The sequence below is a fragment of the Musca domestica genome, unplaced genomic scaffold, assembly GCF_030504385.1.
Source record: "Musca domestica strain aabys unplaced genomic scaffold, Musca_domestica.polishedcontigs.V.1.1 8, whole genome shotgun sequence".
In the NCBI taxonomy this organism is placed as follows: domain Eukaryota; kingdom Metazoa; phylum Arthropoda; class Insecta; order Diptera; family Muscidae; genus Musca; species Musca domestica.
In genome coordinates this window covers 7,219,294-7,244,366 of record NW_026712409.1, presented here as the reverse complement: position 1 = coordinate 7,244,366, position 25,073 = coordinate 7,219,294, and the positions used below count along the sequence as shown (strand labels likewise).

Sequence of the window (25,073 nt, the reverse complement as noted above, 5' to 3'; positions counted from 1 at the left end):
TTGCAATCAGCTTAGCGCACAATAAGTCGTTAAGCAGTGTGTGTGTGTGTGTGTGCGGGTGCAATTGGTTGTCTGGACCCGGTCTACTTTTCAAAGTCAAGGTCGTAAATTGATTTTCGTTTCGTTTGTTTTTCTTCTCTTCTTTTTTCCCCACTTTTTTTGTAGATTGTCGACAAGCAATCGAATAACAATCGCAACATGACCGAAAGTTCACCTAATTTGACACGCGTAATGGCTGATGGCGCCGAAGATGTAGGCGGTATCGTTGAGGGTGCTGGCGATATGGATCAAAACTATAACATGGAAAATCAATCGATAACTTCGGGTAGTTCGGTGGAGCCACGAAGTGATTTAAGCTACACGGATACGGAACCTAATGTTACGGTAAGTGTTTTTTTACTGTTAAAAATGATTTAATGTTGTTTTCAGGAATTCGGAAGGAGGAGCGTTTTCGAGGTCTTAAAATGAAGCGGATAAGAAGCAGAGGTTAGTCTTGAATGAGGAATGCGAAACTATGCCTAAAACCTGATTATAGAAATGGTGGTATAATTTATTCTAAGCCACTCTGGTCAAATCAAACAATGCCACAAAAGTCTGGGAACAACAATTCGGCTTCCAAAATGCTTAAATCAAATCTTCAAAGCTCCATCTATACGAGAAAATTTCATAACTAGGATGATCTAAGACAGCAACCGTTCCTAGACCCAATGGAAGAAAATTAGCTCAAAAATTTGGATAATTATTGGGTTCATTGGCATAGGATCTGAACAATTCGGCTTCTAAAATGCTTAGATCAAATCTTCAAAACTCCATCTATACGAGAAAATTTCATAACTAGGATGATCTAAGACAGCAACCGTTCCTAGACCCAATGGAAGAAAATTAGCTCAAAATTTTGGATAATTACTGGGTTCACTGGCATAGGATCTGAACAATTCAGCTTCTAAAATGCTTAGATCAAATCTTCAAAACTCCATCTATACGAGAAAATGTCATAACTAGCGTGATCTAAGACAGCAACCATTGCTAGACCCAAAGGAAGGAAATTAGCTCAAAAGTTTGGATAATAACTGGGTTCAATGGCATAGGATCTGAAAAATTCGGCTTTCAAAATGCTTAAATCAAATCTTCGAAACTCCATCTATACCAGAAAATTTCATAACTAGGATTATTTAAGACAGCAACCATTCCTACAACCAATGGAAGGAAATTAGCTCAAAATTTCGGATAATAACAGGATTCAATGGCATAGGATCTGAAAAAATTGGCTTCCAAAATGCTTAAGTCAAAACTCCATCAATACGAGAAAATTTCATAACAAGGATTATCTAAGACAGCAACCATTCCTAGACCCAATTTAAGGAAATTAGCTCAAAATTTTGGATAATAACTTCGTTCACTGGCATCTGATCTAAAAGAAATACTTCACACTACACCATCCCAAAACCCAGTACTATGGACATTAAGAGGCGCCAGCCTTAGAGAAATTTCAGCACCTAATTAACTACCACTTCTCCACAACATAACTTCCAGGATAATATAGATGGCGCCCAATCCATCCCAATTGGATTAAGTTAATATTATTATTAGATATCACTGCTTTTCAAAAATAATCTGTTAGCTTTCGAATATTTGCTGGTAGCTACAATGACTGCCTTTTCAGGCATTTATTTTTGTGAAAAAGCAAAAAGCAAGCTCTCCTAAAATCGAGAATGCTCAAGAGAATTAGAATAATTTCCGCTTTATATATTAAATGGGATTGGATTTTATATGTATGCAAACAGAAATAACTAAAACCGATTCGGAGAATAATAGTGTTATATTTGGGAGACATTATAAAATCGAAATCAAAAATGGAATACAATTAATACGACATCTTTAAATCAGTAACATAGTTCTTAATTAACAAAGACATCTACCATTGAACAATGTAATTGTGACCCAGTTTATCATGAAAGATAGATGGCGCTTCACAATATTGGACTATAAAACAAGGCAAAATCATATCCATGTTACACGGAATCTTTAAATCATCAACTAAAGGCTTATAATACTGAAGATTTGACCTTTTTGGAGAAAGCAGAATAATTTTAATAAGCAAAGACATCTACCAAATAGGGTATGAAATTGGGCCCTCATTTACATGAAAGATAGATGGCACTTCAAAAAGTTGAACACTTAAAATTGGACTTAAAATTGCACAATCAAAAAGTTGCACGAAACCTTTAAATCATCCACTAAGGTCTTGAAATATTAAAGATCTAACCTTTTAGAGAAAACTTAATAATTTTAATTGCCAGAAACATCTACCAGGGCGCTATGTAAATCGAGCCTCATTTATCATGAAAGATAGATGGTTCTTCATAAAATTGGACAATAAAAAAGAAAACATCAAATTAACAGTCGACCTTACTTTAAACGTCAACCATGTATACACCAAAGGACTACACGATTTGGAGAATCATGTATTTATTTGGATAATGCCTGCACTAAATTGAGCAAGGACTTTTATCTCCGATAAACACAATAACTTAAGTCGAGTATTGGTCTTAGAGAATTGTGAAACGGAAAAGTAGCCTCTTATAAGACAGAATAGATGGTATTTCCTAATTTTTTGGTCACAGATCCCTCGTCGAGAAAAACTAATAGAAAAATCTCATATACAGGTATGTGATGGAAGCAGATTCGATTTATGGATCGGAGGCGGAGGAGGTTATATTTTAGAACGCTCTTATTAAACTATATTTAAGAAATTCAATTACAATTTAAGTAAAAGGATTGGTCAAATTTCAGAGATAATAAATTGATCTATAGCAAAACGAGTAGAAATCATTTCCATCACAATACCCCATAACTTCACTATTAAAAGAAATTCTACGGATTTTAAACAGTTTTTAGAACTAATGGCTAATATAGACATAATGTTAGAGCCATATGTAATTCTCAATTTTCTACATTTATGCTAAGCATTTTTATAACATACTTTAAGGAACTTCACAAAATTTCTTATCTGAAAGGAAATTCTTTATAGTATTGCGTGGAAACCTTAAGAATTACTACTACTTCTAGTCGCTCTCCAGAAATTTTAATCTAAACAGAAACGCTACACAGTATAGTGGAAATTTTTATATAGTTATACTACAATTACAGAAAAAAGTGTATTTATAGTAATTTTTATATCGTATAACGTTATTTTAAAGATTAAAATTGTCAAACTCCTCAAAGTATGCCATAAAAATGTAAAATATCACATTATATTACATATGACTTTAACATAACGTGCAAACGGGCCTTTACCTATTTGTATGATAACCCATAACTTCTCATTGAGAATTTTGACTAATTAAATCCTTCTCTTTATTTCAGACCAATGAAGAAAAATCTTCGGAATTGTTGTTGAATGCTGGCCGTGAATCTGTAATGAGTGATTATTTGGCAACTCATATGGTACCATTACCAGATCTATCTGTTGTGGCAACGGAATCGGAAATGGAATATGGTGAGTATTATTCAATATAAAATAAACCTGCAATTTTGATTCTATATTTGTGGAGCCTATTACAAACCCCATGACCGGAAAATGAGTTTTTTTATTTCATTTTAACCTGTTTGCTTCTAAATTTTATTCACTATTTAGAGATATCTTATCATTTTACCCTTGTCTGAAGAAGACCTCTAGGTCTTATATTTTAATAAAACCTATGGGAATTCTATCCATAGAAGTCCTTTTAAAAGTCGATTGGTCTAAAAAGTTATGCTCTATATAAAATATATAAATATACAATGTAACCCATTGCGAAATATCGGATTTTAATAAGGGAAAAAACCCAGACCTAAATCTCAAAGAAATATTTTTTGGAACTCCTTCGTCTATTATATCTAGAATATTTCTTCTTCTATCTCCGGTTTTTCCCCGGACATGGTCGAATTAAGAAGGCTACCTCCTGCAATTCTATGTTTAAACTTATTTCAAAAATATACATTTCAAAACGTCTTATTGTCGAAAAGTATATATATATATATATACAAAAAACAGAGATCGGAAGCTGTTTTCTATCCGTTCAATATTGGAAAGGAAAAATTACAAATATGCAGAGTTTTATATCTTTAATTGAAATGAAATTACCTTCTTAATTCTACCATGTCCACGGGAGATCTCCAGAGTTTCTATGTATGATCTATTAATCTCCTCAATATTTGTTATCTTAATACCTCGGTTTTTTTCTTTTGACCTATTGTTTGGTACTACCCAATATCCCAAAATTTCCTTTTTATTTAAGTTTACCCTCACCTTTTTTGTAAACTTTTTCCGCTTCTTCATCACCCAAATATGTATTTTTTCTTTTTATTTCATTTAACCCCCTTCTCAGATTATATGTCGGTGACTTCAAGCGCTGTGGGCGACAGTGCCTGGGAGAACAATTGGCTGTTCAAAAAGAAGAAACCTTCTTTGGCCGGTGGTTCGATTTCAACATCAAGCGTCGGCATGTTGGTACCTGATCCCAAAGAAGATGTGCGTGCCCAAATCGGCGATAAGACGGCCGATGAAATAAGTGATCTATCGGAACTGGGTTCCGATACCGATGATTCGTCCATGGATTTGTTACGTGCCAACATGGATCCGGTCAATAATCGTTTGTTTAACAAACATCTGATCGGGGGACAAAATAGTAAAATGGTTTTGGATGAATTGATTGAACGCAGCAGTATGATATCGAATACCTTACATTTGGATCAGGAGGAGGCCTATGCCGAGACACGCAATGTTGATGTTGATGTTCCCAGTAAAAATGAAGCCATAAACACAAATGTCAGCCAGCAAAACAATAACAACAATAATAGCGACAACAATAACCAGGAAGATCAAAAGAATTTGGAGGTTCTAAATCCACCCTTGGGCTTTGGGGATCACAGCAGCAGCAATCCCTTGGCAGGTAGGTGGCAAATTTTTTAAACTCATTTCCAAGTTCCCCTAGCTTTAGTTATACCTATTCTTATAATTTTTTTTACCAATCACCAAACCCATAAGCCACATCATTGGATTCAAATGCTCCCAACTTTTTATAGATGAAGTGCTAGTCTCAACCACGTTTCTGCTCCATTGTTGTTAGATTTGTCCTGAGTTTTCGTTTTTTTTTTTGTAAGGTAAAATATTGCTTTCCCCTTTTTCCGCTTTGAAAAGAACATCCTTCCCAAAAAAAAATATGAAATCTATGCATGAGTTTTGGGCTGACAATTTCGTCTCTTTTCGTTTCGACCCTCGTCATTTTACGCCATTTTTCGAACAGGTGAAGATATTTCTGATACAGAAGGTTGTACCGGTTTTAGCACGGTAGAGATGGTAGAACCACCAGAAGAAGAACGTACACCTTCGGTGGTTGAAATTCTAGCAGCCATGGCCTTGGGCCCAATGTTGGCTGTCCCAGCTGCAGATGAACCGGCCGCCTTAACCGCCGCCGAATTAATTACAATGAATGAATTGAAAAATTTGGCATTGGCCGAAATCAAGGCACGATCTCATGAAATGTACCCACATAGTTTGGGTGTGATACCGGAAGAAATGACGGAATTTGATTTGAAAAATTTCCCAACTCCCGAAGAGTTACAGAAGAAGGAAGAGGAGGATGGTCAAAAACAATTGGCTGAACAAAGTGGAGATAAGGTGGTAATATTGGAAACGATTGATGAAACTTCCGATTTGTCGGAGAAAATTGAAGATATTGCTGGTGGATCGATTTCCGGGGATGAGTCAACGGAAAATACATTGAAAACCGAGGAGGAGGTGCCTAAAGTTGTTACAGAAAAAGTGGAAAGTGTTGTGGTATCAGCAGAGGAAGAACAAAACGAACCTGGAACTGAAACTGCTACTGTATCCGATTCTCAAGAACATGAAAAACTTGTGGATGATTCTGAAACAAAATCAGCAGGGCCGGAAGAAGCATCCTCTGAAACCATTGTGGAAAATAAGGAAGTAGAACCAGTCAAGACCTCCGCAGAACCTGATAATGCAACCGAATCCCAAGATACAAAGGAAGGTATTTCGGACACAAAAACAAAGGAACAGGTAGAAGAAGCTACGGAAAGTACCTTGGAAACAAAAGAAATGGAACAGGGAAAAACTGATATAGAAACTAAAGAGGTATCAGAAGCACAGCTTGAAACTAAGGAATTTTCCACAACGGTTCAAGATGCAACTGAACCTTCTGCTGTTATTAAAGTTGAAGTATCGTCGGAGCAACAAAGTTCACAAGAAGATAAATCCGAAAGTGTTGCAAAATCTGAGAAAGAAGAACCCGTCGCAGAACAAATTGCAAATGTAGAGAGATCCGAAAAGGAAGAGAGTAAAATTGATGAGAAGACAGTACAGCCTCCGATTAATACTTCTGTGCCATCTGAAGGACAAGCCACAGAGAGTGTCGTCGTTTCTCCTAAGGATAATGTAGATTCAGAAGCAAAATCATCTGAAAAGGAAAGTAAACGTTTGGAAGAAATTGGCAAACCAGAAGATAAGGGAGCTGAACTGAATCCCCCGGTAAAAGCTGATGACACTTTGTCCTCAAATGTTCCAACTTTGGAAACATTAGCCAAATTGGCATCTGAAACTTCCGAGAGTTCTGAAAAAGTGGAAGAAAATCCAAATCCCAGTGAGGCATTGGCATCCACAGAAAAATTACAGGATGCAGATGTGGAAACCTTCTCAGATCTACCCACCATTGAGTTCCACATTCAAACTATGCCGTTGACAACAAAGAAAAAAGAAAATAAGGTTGAGATTGTGGTGTGTGAAAATAAAAATGAAGAAACAATCGAAGTAGCAGCTACAATATCACCTGAATCGGAAATAGTAACTCCTGAATCAGAAGTTCCTAAACCTTCGGAAAAAGATAGCAAGGAAAATGAAGTTAAGACAGCTAATGAACCTTCGAAAATGGAGGTAGCTGAAGAGAGTGAAATACCTACCCAAGAGGAAAACGATCCTCAAAAAATTGAGGAAGTTTCAGCTGAGGTTGTGATCGAAAAAGACCCTGTGAAGACCGAGGTCGAGACTGCAGTTGTAGAAGAAAAATCATTAACAGAAGTTGCTGAACCGCTAAGGCCAAAAGAAGTGTCGACAACGACCCAAACTGAAACTGAAAAACCAGCTGAACTAGAACCTCAAATCGCCGGTATAGAAGAAAAGGCAAGAGACGAAACGGAAACCCAAAAGACCACTGAAGAAAACGTTTCGGATACTGGCGTTGAGGAAAAAGTATCCGTTTCTAAAGTCGAACCTGATACTGTTTCGGATGCAACTAAGACCGAAGCTGAATCTGAATTCTCAAGCGAGATCGAACCTCAGAAACCGACTGCAGATAAGGATTCTGAGGAGAAAGAAGAATCTCAAAAATCTGCCGTGGAACATGTTGCTGTGACTGAAGTGGAATCTCAAATGGACAGCAAACAAAATGAGGTTGAGTCTCAAAATGTAAAGGACGTATCCAAAAATGAAGTTGAATCTCAAAAATCAGCTGAAGCTGAATCTCACAGCCTGGTGCAATCTTCAGAATCTGCTGAGGTAGAAAAAACGAACTCAGACTCTCAAAAAGCAAATGCAGAAGAAGTTTTGACTACTGAAGCCCAAGCTGAAATAGCAAAAGAAGAAAGCGAAGCTAAAGGAGACGAAGTTAAAGAAGAAAGCGAATCTAAACAAGAAAGCGAAGTTAAAGAAGAATCCCAAACGGCAGCAGAGGAATCGATAGCAGAAACTGGTGTTGAATCTGAAACTGTAGCGGAAAAAGAAGTATACATTGTAGAATCGAAACCTTCAGAAGAAATCCAAACTCAAAAAGACACCACAGAAGCAGTAACTCAAGCCACTGCGAAACCTCAACAAGAGCAGAAAGAATCTGAGATAGATGTTGAAGATGGCGATCACGAAAGACCCCCAACTACAGTGGAATCATCTTCGACTGATGTAAATAAAACAAATGAAGAAGCTATATCATCCGAAATGGAAACCCAAAGTCCCGTAGCAGAAAATTTACCCGTAGCTGAATCTGACAAAGAATTGAAGGATACAATACCTCCAACTGGAGAATCCGAAACTACTAAAACTGAATCTCAAACAGAAAGCACAGAAGGAGCATCGCACGAAGAAGAGGAACCCGCTAAAGAAAAAGAAGTAAATGCATCTGCAACTAAATGTGAACCTCAAGAAGTTTCGGTAGAAAAAGTAGATGGGGTCGCAGCTGAGGTTGAACCTCAAACTGCAGCTGAAAATGTAGTGTCTTCGCCGGAAGCCACAGACGAAAAAGTGTCTCAAGGAGAATCAGACCCACTAAATGAGTCCACAGAAAGTGCAACCGCAGATGGAGTACTTGAAATAGGTGCTGTGGAGGGAAAGGTTTTAGCAGAATCTGTTACATCATCAGGTGTAGAAAAAGTTCATGCAGCTGAGGAAGCTCCAACTGCTGAAATTAAGCCTCAAACTGCGTCCGCTGCACTTGAAGACGAAAAGACAGAGGTAAAAGAAAGCAATGTAGAACCCGAAAAGAAATCAGAAGAAACTTCAAATGCAGCAGAGGTTGAACCTATTAAAGCTGCAGTGGAGGAAGCTGCTGCAGATGATGCTGTTAAATCTTCGGAAGAAGTAACAACAGAACCCGCAGTTCAAGTAGAATCAGAAGATTTTACTCCTAAACCAGAGGCTGAAGTATCAACAGATGTGGCGGGGCCACAAGAAGCTACAACAGACATTGTCCAGACTGAAACTGAACATCAAACTGCAGAGTCAGTGTCAACCGAAATTGAACCCAAAAAAGAAGAGGTCGAAGATCCTGCTCCATGTGAAGCTGGAAAAGAAATAACGGGAGGGTCACAGGATGCTACAACAGCGGATATTGCCAAGACTGAAACTCAATCTATAGAGTCAGTCGAACTGTCAGCTGCAGCTCCATGTGTAACTGAAAAAGAAACAACGGGAGAGGTTTCAATGAAAACAGACGAATCTTCAAAGGAAGTCGCAGGTGATAGTTCCCAGATTCTGGATGACAAACCAATGCAAATCACAGAGCCTGAAACTAAAGATCAACAAGCTGGCTCAGCTGATGTTGAAACCCAAAAATTGAACCCGACAATTGATGAAACACCTTTGGAATCTGCGGAGAAGGAAAATGTTCCTGAAGTTGGAATTATAGATAATATATTACCTACGGCAGAAGGGGAACCTCCAAAACATGCTACTGAAGAGGTGTCAGAACAAGTAACGGAGTCTCCGAAAGTAAGCGAAGAATCCGGTACGATAGCGGAGGATTCACAAATATCTAAAACCGAAGAAAAAGTGTGCGAATTGAATGTGGAAACAAATACAAAAGTATCTGAAATTGTGGAAAGTTTGGATGTCTCAGCAGAGCCTAAAGTATCTGAATCTAAAACTGACGAAAAGCCAAATGATTTAGTGGCCGAAGGCTCTGAAAGCGAATCGAAATCCGCTGAAAAAATTGTGGAAGATGTAAGAGTTTCTGAAGTGGAATCGTCTAAAGGCCCAGAACAATCGGGAATATCCGACGAACATAATGTCAAAACTGAAGATTCCACCTGTGAAACTGAACCAGCAACTGAATCAGATTCCACATTACCGGTGTCTGAAGACACATCAAATGTAGAAGCTACAGCAACTAAAGAAACTTCCATTAATTTGGAATCTAGCTCTGAAGTTACTAAGGAATCTGAGAATCCACAAGAATCCGCTGATAAAGAAAAGACTGAAGCTTCCAAAGACGAGGAAGACATTTCTTCACCACAAAAAGTTTCCACAGCAGCTATCGCTAGCACTGTTTCAGAGGAAAAGTCCATTGATAACCCGGCACCTGACGAGGCTTCAAATTCTGTAGCGGAAGCACCAAAAAAGCAGGAAGAGGCATTGAAGCCGATTATACCCGCAGATTCTGGAATACCAGCTGTACAATCAAAAGCCGATGAAACTGAAGCTACACAAGAAGAAACTAAACCTAAACGTGAAATTACAAGCGAAAATGTCCAAGATAATCTTCCGCAAGCCGATACTAAAACGGATCAATCAAATGATCCATCGGAAGTTGATTCGAAAAATATGGAGTCTAAAGACGATATAAGCCCAGAGAATTCTGTCGCATCTCAAACCGAGGCAGATTATATGAAAGATTCCGAAGACGCATCAGCTTTATCACCATCCAAAAAAGTTTCGCAACCACTTTCAGCGCAAGCTTCTCTTGATAAATCTACAAATACCGAAGATCAGCCTTCGGAGGAGAACAAAACTCCTACTGGAACAGAAGCGGATGTAAAAGACAATGTGACAACATCAAAGGAGGATTCCATTGCAAACATTCCTAGTGGGGAGGAACTTCAAGCAATCAGTCAAAATGTGGAAAATGCAGAAGACACTGCAATTGAAGAGAAGAAGGAAACTTCGGAAGTGGAAACAAATCAATCCCAAGATGTAATTGAAACACCGGGCCAACAAGCCTCTTCAACCATTTCTGAGATAACTGAAAATGATGTTCAACCTGCATCAGCAGAAACAGCGACTGAATCAACGACTGCTTCTAAGGAAACCATTGAAAAAACAGCTGTTGAAGCTGTTGTGGGTGAAAACCCTGAAACACAACCATCAGCCGAATCAATTTCGGAGGAACCAGCCGAAGAAATAATAAAAACTCCTATGGAGCCTACTACAGAATCAAAGATCGCAGACCCTCTTACACCAGAGGACATTAAAATAAAAACAAATGTGACAGCTTCCGATGCAGTACCACCTACTAAAGTAATTCAAGAAATCAATATTTCTTCCGAAACTATAACTTCAGAATTGACTTCAACGTCTCAAGAGACAATGGAGAACACTTCAACAGAACCCGATTCCATTCCAGCTTCTGAATCAAAAATAATGATTACAGAATCAACTACCGGAGCAGTAGCTGAAGACACTCCAACATCAGTAAAGGAATCAACAGCTGATGTGGTGCAGTCTGAAACCGAGAACCCTACCGATCCATCTTCAACAGAAGTAACTAGGGAAACAGTCGAGAAAGCTTCAGTGGCAGATCCTAAAGAATCCGCTCAGGAAATTCCAACTGAGTCGGAATCCACTCTAGTTGAGCAATCTCCTTCTAAACAGCCAGCCGAAGAAATCACCGCTGAAAAAGTGGAGACTTCAAAAGAGCTTGTGCCATCAACGGAAGTGTCATGTGAGAAAATTCAAGTGACAGCAGAAGGCAGTTCGAAGGAACCCACTTCAGATGAAATTGCAGGTCCAACTTCTACTGAAAGCGTTCCCTTGGAAACAACAGCAGTAACTGAAAAGGTTGTTCCCGACGTTAATCCAACTCCAAGTGAAGAGTCAGCTACTCCACCCATTCATGAGAAAGCGATCGAAGTGAGGCCCACTCCAATTGTAGAAAATGTTGGTGCTGAACCTAAATCTCAGGAAATTAGCGAGAAAAGTTCACCCACGTCGTTGTCTATTTGTGGAACATCAGAGCCAAAGGAAGATTCTGTTGAAGTGTCAACATTAGCAAAGGACACAGATCCTCTGGCTTCAGAATTATCTGAGAAAGTTTCAGTAACAGAACCTCCAATCTCTGATGCTCCAGAACAGGAATCAGCTTTGGCACCTGAAGTTCCAATACCAAAATCAGCGATATATAATAGTCCAGAATTAACAGCAGCAGTGGTAGTGTCAGAAGCTTCGGCACCGGAAGCCGCAGCACCTGAAGTGCCTAAATCAGAACCCGAAACGTCAACGCTTCAAGTATTAGAAGCTGAAAATGCAACATCACAAGGACCAACGTCGGAGATACAAGATTCTGTGTCAGAGCTCGGCAAACCTCTAATCTTAGACGACACAGCACAAGAATTGGTTCCAACTACTGATGCTCCAGCTACCACTCCGGTGGTAGAATCTCTAGAAGTAAAAACACCAGTATTGCAAAATATTCCGGAAACCGAAGTAGTAACATTAAAACAGTCAATATCGGAAGCTCCAGCATCGGAAGCTTTTGTAGCAGAACCTTTACCAGAAGGAGCTCCGGGAGAAAAAACTGAAGAACTAACGGTGGAAAATCCAAGTGTGGCAGAAACTACTCCCACTCCAGCAGCACAAACTGTTAGCACACAAGTGATAGAAAAAGATACCAAAGAATTAGTCGCGGAACAAGAGAAACTCCAAAAAGAATCAGAAGAGGGGCCGGAAACAAAATCTGTTGAAATAGAACCAACCTCTGTGGAAAAGTCTGTCGAGGAAACTTCAGAACAGAAACCTGAGAAAACTAAAACTGAGTCGGTATCGCAATCACCAGCCGTTGAGCCTGAAAAGGCACAAGGAGAAATCCGAACAATAGCCGACCAGAATTCGGAAGCAAAATCGGAGAAAGCGGTCGAGGAAACCCCAGCATCCGAATCAACACCTACGACAGAAGTCTCAGATGAAACAGTGGTCGAATCAAAACCTTCAGAAGATGCAACTTCTATTGCAGATTCCAAGGAAACTGAAGAAGTAAATCCTACTATCCTCGAAGGCTCGCCAACTTCCAATGTTGAAATAGTATCAACAGAACAAGCTTCAAATTCGATATCGGGAGTAGAGGCAGATGAAAATCCAACACCAGATATAGTTTCCAACACTGAAACAACCCCAAATGGGGAACCTGAGCTAAGTACCCCGTCGGAGTCAACTGCCGCAGCAAAAGCTGACGAAGGAGTTGCAAAAGTTCCCACAACATTAGATACGATCTCAACCCCGGTTTCAGAAGAAACAACACCGAACTCGCCCGCTCTACCTACATTAGAGGTACCGCAGGAGGTGATAACGCCAGATTCTCTTCAAATATGTAAATCACCCTCCATGGATTCTGATTCCGATGCGTTCCGAACACCACCTTCAGAACCACAAACAGATTATCAAACACCACTGGAATCGCCCGGTAATAAGAAATCAAATGTTGACCTAACACAAGTTTCATCCGAGAACAATATAGTTTCTGAATCTTTAAATGTAGAATCCGAGCTAAGTGCAGAAATTGCTAATATAAGCTTAGGTAATGTGGAACCTCAAGAAGCCGTTCCGGAGACAGCAGATGATGGTGGAGAAGATGTTATAAATCCCCCAGGAGAAATTAATAATAACGATATCGTGGAACTTCCGGTTGCTGAAAATCAAGCCTCACCAGAAGAGGTAACTCAAGCTACTGATTCCGCCATTGATACTTCCGAAGTGGAAAAACATGACACGTCGGCTGAGGAGGCAAAAATAGAAGAACCATCCTTAGAAGATAAAATTGTAAGATCCTCAGCGGACAACCTAGCAGAGGTACCTGTTGTAGATGAACAAAAATCGTCTCGCTCATGTGAAGTGGTCACGCCACTCCCTTCAGAGACATCGGGAGATGAAGTGAAAGTAGAAACCCCTATAGACACGAATATTGAAGAATCTTCTTCTAAAGTTCCTGAGCCACAACCTGAGGTAAAGCAGATGGAAGCGATAGCAGCTGAACCTTCAGGGATTGCAAAAGAAAATTGTAATGAAGAAAATGCGGAGGGAACCTCAAAGGAAGCAGGAGTTTCTGAAAATCAAACATCAACTGGAAATGACACAAAAGAATCTGCAACAGATGTTCCAGTGTCAGAAGTTCAACTTTCAGATGATTTGAAATTAGAAGCTTCAGCAGCGGAAACTGAAGGGTCTGAAGTGCCAATTTCAGATGCTCCGGATACGAATGCTACAAAAATTGAAGAAGTTTTGAAACCGGAAATTTCAGCGTCCGAATCTGTAGTCTCGGAAGGAGAATCAATGTCACAAGTTGCAAAATCAGGTGATCCAGTAGCAGAAGGTTCATCATTGGAAGTTCCAATAACCGATAAAGCGCCTGTAGAAACTTTAACTGAAGTGTCGGAATCTCCATCAACAGAAGATCCTGATTCAAAAGTTCCAGAAACAGAAATTGCAGCTCCAGAAGTTTCAACCTCTGAGCCCTTGGAATCAACGAGTTCAGTGCCTGAGGTTCCAATAACAGAACCCCTACCTTCAGTTGCTCCAACAACAGAAGCGCCTGAATCAGAAGTTCCCACATTAGAAAATGCAGAATCGAAAGTATCTGGTGTGGATTTAGAAGCTACTGCAACAGATGCTCCATCAATAGAACCTTCTGAACCAGAAGCTCCTGGATCGAAAGGTTCTGCTTCAGATTTAGAAGCTTCCTTGTCAAAATGCTCGGAACAAGAAGCATCAATGACAGAAATCCGAACATCTGAAACAGCTACAATCAATGTGCCATCTCCAGAAGCCCCTAAATCGGAAGAGACAGAATCGAAAGATTTAGCAACAGAATCTGCATCAAAATCTTTAGTATTAGATACTGAAAATGAAAAATTATCAGAAATTTCAAACCAACAATCAGTTCCAGTATCGCAATCATCAGCAGAATCTCCGACATTAGAAGCCCCATCTTCTGAAGATCAGGCTTTGGAAATGTCAAATGTTTCAGCACAGACAAATATGGAGCCCGACGCTCCAGAATTGAAAGCATCAGTAGAATCGCCACAACTGGATGATCAGACAAATGCAGAATCCGAAGTTCAAGAATCAAAAGATTCTGCATCAGCTGCAGACAAATCAGAAGTTTTAGACTCTGTAGAAAAATCTACAGCAGATGAAGCATCATCTTTAGATGTTCCTGTTTCTGAAGTAAAAGATTCAAAAGCACCAGTGGCAGATATTTCAGCAACGCCGGAAGTACAAGCAACAGAAACCGCAGCACCGGAAGCTACAGAATTAAAACCTTCAGCTACAGAGGAATCAGAAGCCATACTAAAGAATGCTGAACCATCTATGTTACCAATCCCAGAAACGGAAAATCCAGAACCGACTGAAGATGTAGAGAGCTGCGCGTCGGAAGCTCCAGTAATTGAAGAAGTTCTAGGCTCTGTGCGAAATACTGAAGTATGTGAAGCGTCCCTTTCAGTAGCTTCCGTTTCTGAAGTAGCAAAAGCTCCAATGTCAGAAGTCTCAGAATCAATTGTTCCGACTCCGGATATTTCAACAATGCCAGATGTCCCAACACCTGAAGCTCCAGAATCAAAACCAGCCGTTTTAGAAGAATCAGAAGCCTCAGCAACAAATGAGTCTGCGGAACCAAAATTAGAATCTCAAGATGCCGAAACGACATCCCCACAAGCTCCAACATTAGAGAGTTGCTCGTCGGAAGCTCCAGTAACTGAAGCACCAGCATCAACAAATTTAACATCAGAATCACCAGGATCTGAAATTACAGAACCGCAGGTTCCAAATTCAGACAATGTGACATTGGAAGTTAAAGTATCTGAAACTTCGGACAAGAAACCCTTAGGGTCTGAAGCACCAGAAGTTCAAACAACAGATTCTGCAGCAGAAACTCAAGGTGCAGCAAAAGCGACAACACCACAAGCTCCAACATTAGAGAGTTGCTCGTCGGAAGCTCCTATAAATGAAGTACCAGCATCTACCGATTTGCCGTCAGAATCTCCTGGAACTGAGACTACAGAACCGCAGGTCCAGGCTTCAATAAATGAGGCATCAGAAGTTAAAGCATATACAATTTCGGTCCAGGAACCCAAAGCTCCAGAAATCGAAGAAGCACCAGCATCGATAGATTCTACGCCAGAAACACCAGCAGCTGAAATTACAAAATCGGAAATTTTGGCTTCACAAAATCAGGAATCTAATAAGATAGAATCAAAAACGTCGGCACAGGTTACTTTGGAGTCTGGAACTCAAGAATCGAATGCTACGGCATTAGAAGTCCCGCCGACAGGAGAACCAATATCAGATGTTCCAACGACTGAAGCTACAGCATCACAAGCTCCAACATCAAGTGATCCGGAGCAAGAATCACCTACATCAGCAAACTTTTCTCCACCAGAATCGGCAGTCTCTGAAGCACCGGCTACTGAAACCCCACCACCAGCTACCGAAGTTTCAGTGCCTGAAGATTCAATATCAAATATTCTATCAGAAGAATCGGCGACAAAACCAGATATTTCAGAATCTGAATCTATAGCTTTAGGGGCCAAAGCTCCGTCATTAGATGCTCAAGCGTCTGAAACGGCAGCGACTGAAGAAACAACAGTGGATTTGCCAAAAGAGCCACAAATTTCAGAAGCTGCGGAATCAGTAGTTTCAGTACAGGAATCAATTTCAACACCAGATGTTCCAAAACATGAAATAGAAACGACAGAATCTGCTAAATCTGAAGAACCTGCATCAATTGCTCCAGAAACGGAGACAGCAGAGTGTCAAGCATCAGAAATTTCAGCTCCAGAATCTGAAGTTCCAACATCACAAGTTTCAGTGTTAGAAGCGTTGCCAGAAATGACTGCACCTCAATTAGAAACTCAAGTAGATTCTGAAACGTCCACGTGTCCAAAAGAAGCTGTAGAGTGCTCAAAAGTGGAATCAAGTGAAGCAAAAAAATCAGATTCTGCTCCAGAAGAAAGTTCTCCTCATACCGCACTTACCGCTGAAACTACATCAGCAGAAGTTCCAGAAGGTCTCGAAATTGTGGTAGTAAAAATTGCTGAACCTTCCGATATCAAATCAGGTGAATCACCTCCTCCCCCTTCTACAACCCTCGAAGATACCACTGTAACTTCTGAGACAGATGTTTCCCAACCAACATCCACATCCGAAGCCACTGATGCCCCTGGTAGTACACAACCAACCACAGAATGTAGCGCAGATGAGGCAAATCAAATAGTCTCCTCAGCCAAAACTACAGATGACATTGCCCCCTCTGAAAGTCAAACTTCCACCAGCCAAGTAGAAAATTCCAATGACAACTCTCAACCTCTCGCAGTTTCCTCCGATGCAATCGAAAAAGAAACTGCATCCAGTGCCACCGAATCAAAACCTTGTGAAATATCTGAAATATCAACAACAAATTCCGCTCCAATAGTGGAGACTGTTCCCAGCATTAGCCCTCAGCAAATTACCAATAATCTAACGGAAGAAATCTCCCAAGTAGTTCAATATCCAGATAACAACATCCCAAATTCTGAACCTCAAACAAACGTTGTGGAGTCGAAAGAAATTGTAGACCCTACACTTCCAAATCTCTCTGTAACACCTCAAGAAGTAATAACAGAAACTTGCCCCGTAGAAGAAACACCCACACCTCTAGAAAATAATGTCAATAATCCACCTGAAGAACACCTTCAGGAACAAATGTTAAAAACTGAAACATCGACAAGTGTCAATGAAACCCTTCCTTCAGTTGCTAAATGTGAGTTAGAATCTTCTTCAAAGGAAGATTTTTCAGAGTTCTCTAAGCTCTCGGCAGGGGAACCAATGGATACAGAAAATGTGAAAAGTAGCAATCCTGATACAACCTCACAAAAAGAAAAGCCGGATTCCAATGATACAACACCTGCCTCTTCAAAAGAAATAGTTCAAGTTCTATCTACAGAATCTGAAGCCGCAAATGAATCACCGTCCCCAAAACCTGAAGAATCAAAAGCTCCATTGCAAGAATCTGAAGTTCCAGAAACTCAGATAACAGAAGTTAAAGATTCTGAATCCCCAGCACAGGAATTAAGGGCATCAGGAGTTCCAGAGCCAGAAGCACGAACAGGATCGGAAACTCAAGCTACGGAAGATCAAGTAGTGACAAGTTCCGAATCAAAACCTCCTGCACCTGATGCTTCAGAAGCTCCTGCCTCAATAGTTGAGATAACAGAAGTCAAAGATTCTGAATCCACAGCACAGGAAGCTAAAACCTTAGAAGTTCCAGTGCCAGAAACTCAAGCTACGGAAGTTTCAGTAGATAATAACTCTGATAACGCTTCGTTAGAAGCTTCGGAAAAAGAAGCTCAGGTGGATCCAAGTCCAGAATCACAGCCTACAGCATTGGATGCATCAGAAGCTCCTGCATCAGAAGTTCGGATAACAGAAGTTAAAGATTCTGAAACCCCAGCACATGAAGCTGAAGCATTAAGAGTTCCAGTGCCAGAAACTCAGACTGGATCAGAAATTCAAGCTACGGAAATTTCAGAAGATAACAAATCTGACAACGCTGTGTTAGAAGCTTTGAACAAAGAAGCTCAGGTAGATCCAAGTCCAAAATCAGAGCCTTCGGCATTGGGTGCTTCAGAAGCTCCTACATCAGAATTTCAGATAACAGAGGTTAAAGATTCTGAATCCCCAGCACAGGAAGCTGAAACCTTAGGAGTTCCAGTGCCAAAAGCTCAGACTGGCTCGGAAACTCAATCTACAAATGTTTCAGAAGATAACAAATCTGATAACGTTGCCTTAGAAGCTTCGGTTAAAGAAGTTCAAGCAGCGACAAGTTCAGAATCAGAACATCCTTCACCGGAAACGCCACAATCAAAACCAATATCAGAAGTTGCAGTATCGGAGACTCCAGTAACTGATATTGTAGCAGCAGAAGGTTCCTCAGTTGAAGATGTTCCAGCTTCAGTTGCAGAAATTGATGATTCAAAAGTTCCTATGACAGAAGCTCAAGAAATAGTTGCAACAGAAACTCAAGTCTCAGAAGTTCCTACGTCCGAAGCTTCAACCACACAAGTTCAGGAAACTAAAGTATTAGGTAATATTGTGGCAAACGTTGCAACAAATGAAGCTCCAGGACCAGAAATTCCAGCAACACAATCTCAAGAGTCCGATATTACTGTATCTGAATCTTCAGCATCGGAAATTGGCACATCAAAATCTTTACCAAAAGACACTTTGGAAGTTCAAGAAGTACCATCGGAAGCTTCAGCTGAATCTTCGGCATCAGAAGCAGCAGCGGCAGAAGATCTAAAACCAGAAGCTGAAGCAACACCAGAAGCTGAAGCAACACCAGAAGCTGGAACATTAAAGGCTTTGCCAATAGACATTTCAGAAACAAAATCTAAAACAGCCGAAAGTCAAGTAGTAGAAAGCCAAGATTCAGAAGTTTCTGTTGCGAAATCGTTAGCGCCAGAAGTTGTAGCGTCGGAAGTTGAAGCACCAGAAGCTCAAAACCCAGCAGTACCTGCAACAGAAAATCCCGCAGTGGAAACTGAAGCATCAAAAAATTCAATATCCGAAACTCAGCCGCCAGAAGCTCCAGTATCGGACACTCAAGCGGTTGGACATCTTGTGACAGAAGTACCAGAAACAAATGCTTTGAAAGCTAAAGAATCCGATCATCTGACCTCAGAAGCTCCAGAAGTAGTAACTCAATCATCAGTGACAGAAAATCAGGAATCTGTTCCTCCGGAAACACAAGTACCAGGAACAAAATCTTTGGAAGCTCAAGATAATGTTGGCTCAGAAGCTCCAAATCATGTTGCCCCAGAACCTCAGCCATCAGAAGTTTTAATGCCAGAACCTCAAGATTTAGAAGATTCTATAGATAAATCTCCAGCATCACAAGTTCCAGTACCAGATACTCAAGTCCCAATAGTTTGTGAAAAAGAGGTTCCAGCAACGAAAGCTTTAGAGGCTGACCAATCAGATAAGGCAGCAACAGAATCTCCAACAGTGGATGCTCCAATTCCGGTACTCAAAACTTCTATTGCAGAACCTTCTGCTTCAGAACATCCTACATCAGAGTCGGATGAATTAAAAACAAATACCACCGATAATGTAGCGGCACAAGTTCCAGTGGAAGGATCTCAAGCTTCAGAAGCTCTTACTGCAGGAGCCCCAGCTGCAAACCTTGCGGAAGCTAAAGAAGTGGATAATGTATCAGAAGTTCCACCAGCGAAATCCCAAGACCCAATAGCTTCTGTATCTGAATCTCTATTAGCGGATGCTGTAGTAGCAGAAGCTCAAAGAACAGACGCATCTGAAATTGAAGCTTCTGCAACACACTTTTCCGAAGCTAAAGAATCAGATAATATTTCGCCGGAGACTGCAACAAAGGAAGCTCAACAACCGGAAATTCCAGAGCCGGAAACGCAAACATCTGAAGTTTCAGCCACAGAAGCTCTAGAGTCAGAAGTTCCCATAGATTCTGTAGTAAAGGTATTACCATCTTTGGAAGCTAAAGAATCAGATATTGTGGGATCGGACGCTCAAGTTTCAATATCAGAAGCTCAAAATTCAGAAATTGCAGAACCTAAATCTTCTGATGCTGAAGCGTCGGAAGTTCCAAGACCTGATGCTCAAATGGAAGCTTTGGAAGCAGATGCTTCGCGAGCTAAAGAAATTGATAACGTAGTATCGGAAGCAGTAACAGCGGAATCAGATAGACTAATATCGGAAGCTCCGACAACCGAAGCTCAATCATCAGAAGTTCCAGAATCGGAATTACCACCTAAAGCTTCGCAAGCTAAAGAGACAGATGATGCAGTATTAGAAGCTCCACCACCTAATGCAAATGATTCGAAAGCAACTGCATCTGAATCCTCAGCACTAGGTGCTCAAGTACCAGAAGTTCAAGCTGATGTAGCTGCAGTAATAGGAACTTCAGTAACAATTGCTTCGACATCTATAGAATCTGAAAATGCAGCATTAGATACCTTAACAGGGAAAGTTGAAGCAACGCAGGATGCAGCGCCAATAGTTCAATATTCAGATACTGCAGTAACAAAGGGTGGGGCAACAGAATGTCAAGTACCAGAAACACAAAGTTCAGAAATTGCTTTAACAGAGACTGCTACATCAGACATTTCAAAGGGTAACGAGTCAGATAATGTGTCGTCAGAAGCCCCAGCTGCGGAAGTTGTCGCATCGGAGGATCCAACGGCTGCCGAATTTCCAGTATCAAAAACACAAAGTTCAGAAGTTCCTTCAGCTGAGACTTCAGTAGTAGATGTTTTGAAAGCTAATGAAACAGATATGGTGTCATCAGAAACTCCAGCTGCGGAAGTTAAACCATTAGAACCTAAAGATGTAGAAGCGAAAGAACCTCCAAAATTAGAAGCTCAAACACCAGAAGCTTTAAAATCCGAACCTACTAAAACGGAAGCTCAAACAATAAATGGTTCTGAAGCTAAGGAATCGGATAATATAGCATCCACAGCGTCAGCAACGGAACTACAAACTTCAGATGTTGCAGTACAAGAAGTTTTGGCTGCAAAAATCAAAACAGAAGCCAAAGCTACTGTGGAATCCACTCAAAATGAAGGCTCTTTGCAGGTAGAGCAAGCGGAAGTTTCAGGTTCACAGAATTCTGAACTTCCTTCGGATTCAAAAATTTCTGAAAGTTCAGCTGTGCCAGAAGAGAGTTCAGTTCAGGTTCCACAAGAAGCTAATATCACGGAAACTGCAAAACCAGATACCGTGGTTTCTGAAATGTCTGGGGATTCCCCAGATCCTCAAGAAGTATCAGTTATGGTACAAGAGGAATGCAACGCTAGCGAGTCTCCTGTTACCATTCATGAAGCTCCGAATAAATTAACAGAAAATGTGATACCAGAAAAATCAGAAGACGAAGGTAAGGTGCAATCAGCTTTTGGCAAAGGAACTTCAACTGAAAATTCGGAAAAATCTGAAATTCTCCAAGAAAAATCAGTCACAAATCAAGAGCAATGTAACTCTACTAAATCTTCTGACGATGTCCAGGAAATCTCAAATGTAGTTATAATTAATGCTGAGAAAGTATCGGATGAAAGTAAAAAATCTGAATCTGATAAGGAAACTACTGGAGAATCGTCTGGTTTGGAACATGAAATTCAATTAGAAGAAGAACAAACAGCGAAAAAATCCGGAGAACTAATTTTGGATAAATCAACTCCTATTTTAGGTTCTGAAGTGTCTTCTGTTGCTCAAGAGAGTCCATCCATACATCAGGAAAAAACTATTAACACTGAAAACGTATCCCAACCACCAGCTGCAGAATGTGGTTCAGTTTCAACAGAGATACCTTCCAGTACATCACAAGTTGATAAACAGACAGATTTTGCTTCAATACCTGCAGATCTACCAGCAAAAGGTGTAGAATCTTCTCTAACATTAACTGAGGAAACCCCATTGCCAAGTGAAAGTCAAAGTACTTTGGATTCGTCTTCTGGGGAAAATATTCCAACAAATTCTTCAGTGCCAGAAAATTTAGTTCCTAAACCAACAACAGCGCTTTCGGATGAAGCACCTTTAGTTGCACCAGCAACTACGAATGAAACATCCATTACCACAATACTAAAATCAGTTCAATCATCTGTCACAACACAAATTGGCTCTGAGAATTCTGGAGCTGATAAAAATCAAACTTTAGGCGAAAAGTCTATAGATATTGCCCCTCATCCAAGTGCTGGTGCTACAGACACCATAAAATCTTCTGAAAAGGTCATTCCTGAATCTATTACAGAGGTTCCAAACGAATCAAGTAAAACTTCCATTGAAACCAAATCTTCCGAACTAGAAGTATGTTCCGCCATGTCTGCCGAAGCAGTGCCCACACAAGAATCAACTGATGTGCCACAAATTGAAAAAGAAACCACCATCACAATCGGAAAGGAATCTTCTGGACCAGGAGTATCGGATGTAATAACGACTTCCTCGGCTAATATTGAAACTGTTCCCGTGGAGCAGAAAGATTCAAATCCAGCTACTTGGGAAGCACCCAATGCCATAGAAAATAAACAAACTCCTGAATCAGAAGTATGTCCGCTTGCGGATATCCCAACAGAAGATTCCAAATCATTACAAGATTCAAAAGTAGATAATGCTACTGCATCAGTAATTGCTTGTGCATCTCAATCAGGCGAACACATTTCATTGTCGAAATTAGAATCAATTGAAATCAATGCAGATGTGGCGGAACCTATTTCGGTAGAACCAATTCCAGCAGTAAGTGAAGCAGAAGCTCTAGAAACAGAAGATCCTATTGATGAGCTGAAAATAGATGTTGCAGATCCTTGCGATATGTCATCAGGTGAATTACCTCGCACTGTATCTTTGGCTGATGAATTGGCAGCCGCTTTGGGAGCCTCCAAGGAAGATATTTCCGCTGAGGAATTAGTTGAGGCTCTAAAGAAAATTGAGACTAGTGAAATGGAAGAAGTAGAGGTAAATGTCTTTAAAAAGCATGGGGAGAGTCAAAACGTTGCAGAACCTGATAAAGATTCTTCGGGAATAACCGGGGAGTGTTTCCCTGCAAAAATTGCTGAAGAGGTCCCAAAAACTGAAGATCAAACAACAGAAAATCTTCCGCCACCTAATGAATCCACTGTTGAAACTCCAAGCCCTGATGGGGATTCCCTAGAAAAACAAGGGGGTTCACCTTCTCCGGATAAAGAAAACGTAACGACAAATGAGGCAACAAGTTCACAATCCTCAACCGTTGCAGAAGGGTCAGAAAATTCACCCAGTGAGAACTCCACAGTTGGTATTCCTTCATCTGAAATTGAAAAGACAACAATTGTTGAGAACGCAGTTGCTCCGAGTGAATCTACTCCAGTAACTTCCGAAAAACAAGAGCTTCCATCGGGCGTCGAAAAAGAAGGAATCACAAAGCTTCTTGAAATAAAAACTGGAGAGATTTCGGCAGTAAAAGATGAGTCAAGTCTTACTTCCAATGTTGAGAGTCTTACTTCCAATGTTGCAAAATTGGAATCGAAGGCTGAGAATGTACCTGATTCAATTGCTCTTGAAGCTTCAGAAAAGCAGGAAATTTCCGTGGAAGCAGTTCCAAAGAGCAATGAAGCTCCGGAAGAAGAGTCCTCAAACGATTCAGAATCTGTCATCCAGCCAACTGAGAATGCTGTTGCAGATGTTCATAAACCTGAAGCTGATTCTTCGAAAAAAGTAGAGGGTTCCCTTCCCTCGCCTTCTGAAGAAATAACTACAAATGTTGATGAGCCATCTACACAAGAATCTCCTTTAATCGTTCCGGAATCTGTGATACCTCCAAAGGAAGAATCTTCCTCAACATCTAACGTTGAAAAAGAAACTCCTTTAGATTTGATCAGAGAACAAGAGATTTCCACTCCATCTGCCGAGGAAAATGAACCAACTAAAGAGCATTCTACAATAACTAATTCGGAACCTGAGAAACCTATTGTGGATATTAGTAAATCGGAAGCTAATGCTTCAACAGAAGAAGTTTCACCAGCAATTGTTTCAGAATCTGTCCTACCTCCCCCTGCTGAAATGCCAATATCTGCGGCAGAGGAAATTTCAATCTCATCAGCTTCTGTTGAGACGACGAAAGATGATGATATGAATCCTACTGCCCATGCTACAAATTCCGAAACTGATCTTTCAGAAAAAGAACTTACGATTCCTATAGCTTCTGAAAAAAATATCGCCAAAGTCGACGAATCCACTATGGAACAACCAACGGCAATCGTTACGGAATCTGTGATTTCTCCGCCTGAGAAACGTACTGTTGATATGTTAATTGAAATGGATCAAGAAATGGGTGGAAAAGCACAATTCCCATCAAGTGAGAAAGTCTCTACCACGATCGTATCCGAAGTGGAACCTGCGATTACTACTGTCGATATCCCTACGTCCGAATCAGATTCTTCAAAAAATAATATTTCAATTCTAGTAACCTCAAAAAAAGAAAGTATCAGTACTGAAGAAGCTACTCTGGAACTATCGCCGACAGCGGTTTCTTCGCAGAAACCTTCTCCAGAAAAACCTCCGAATATTTCACAAACTGATCTAGCGAAAGATACAGTTGGAAAAGTATCATTAGAACCGGTCGAAAAACAAGAAATTGAGGAACTTGCCAAAATTAAAGATACCACAAACGCTTTGAAAATTGAGAGTCCAGAACATAAGGATCCAAGTGATGAAAAAGAGGCCGTTAAGAATTCTGTCGATGAAATTAAAGCAAGTAATGTTAGCTTAGATTCTACCAAAAACCAAGATATTTCCATTTCGCCGATTACTAAAGCATCAGCAGAGACATCTTCTAACATTGAAGCTTCCAAGAATATTGTGGCAGAAGATCCCGTCGCAAACCTATGCCCAGAGAAAGTTTATCCAAAGACCGAACTTCGTTCTCCTATTCAAAGTTTAGATGTTTCAAATATCGAAGAAAAATTCGAAACTACAATCGAAACTCTTGCTACAGATTCCTCTGCGACTTCCACAGCTCTAGACAATGTTGCGTCGAAAGATGATCCAACTGACTTCCCGCCAG

At 40.3% G+C, this 25,073-nt stretch overlaps 2 protein-coding genes across 2 annotated transcripts in view; both read left to right on the top strand.

Annotated features, from left to right (window-relative positions):
* Positions 1–5,067, top strand: part of LOC131806565 (metabotropic glutamate receptor-like protein P) — a 14,796-nt gene extending 9,729 nt beyond the window's left edge. The window contains exons 3-6 of the mRNA XM_059130797.1: positions 166–384; positions 3,367–3,499; positions 4,371–4,934; positions 5,030–5,067. Coding sequence (XP_058986780.1) covers positions 166–384; positions 3,367–3,499; positions 4,371–4,934; positions 5,030–5,067 — 954 coding nt within the window. The remainder of the gene's footprint in view (positions 1–165; positions 385–3,366; positions 3,500–4,370; positions 4,935–5,029) is intronic.
* The window catches only part of LOC101896744 (mucin-17), a 38,795-nt gene continuing 18,720 nt past the window's right edge, over positions 4,999–25,073 (top strand). Inside the window, exon 1 of the mRNA XM_020035212.2 lies at positions 4,999–25,073. Within this exon, the coding sequence (XP_019890771.2) occupies positions 5,339–25,073 (19,735 nt within the window). The 5' untranslated portion in view covers positions 4,999–5,338.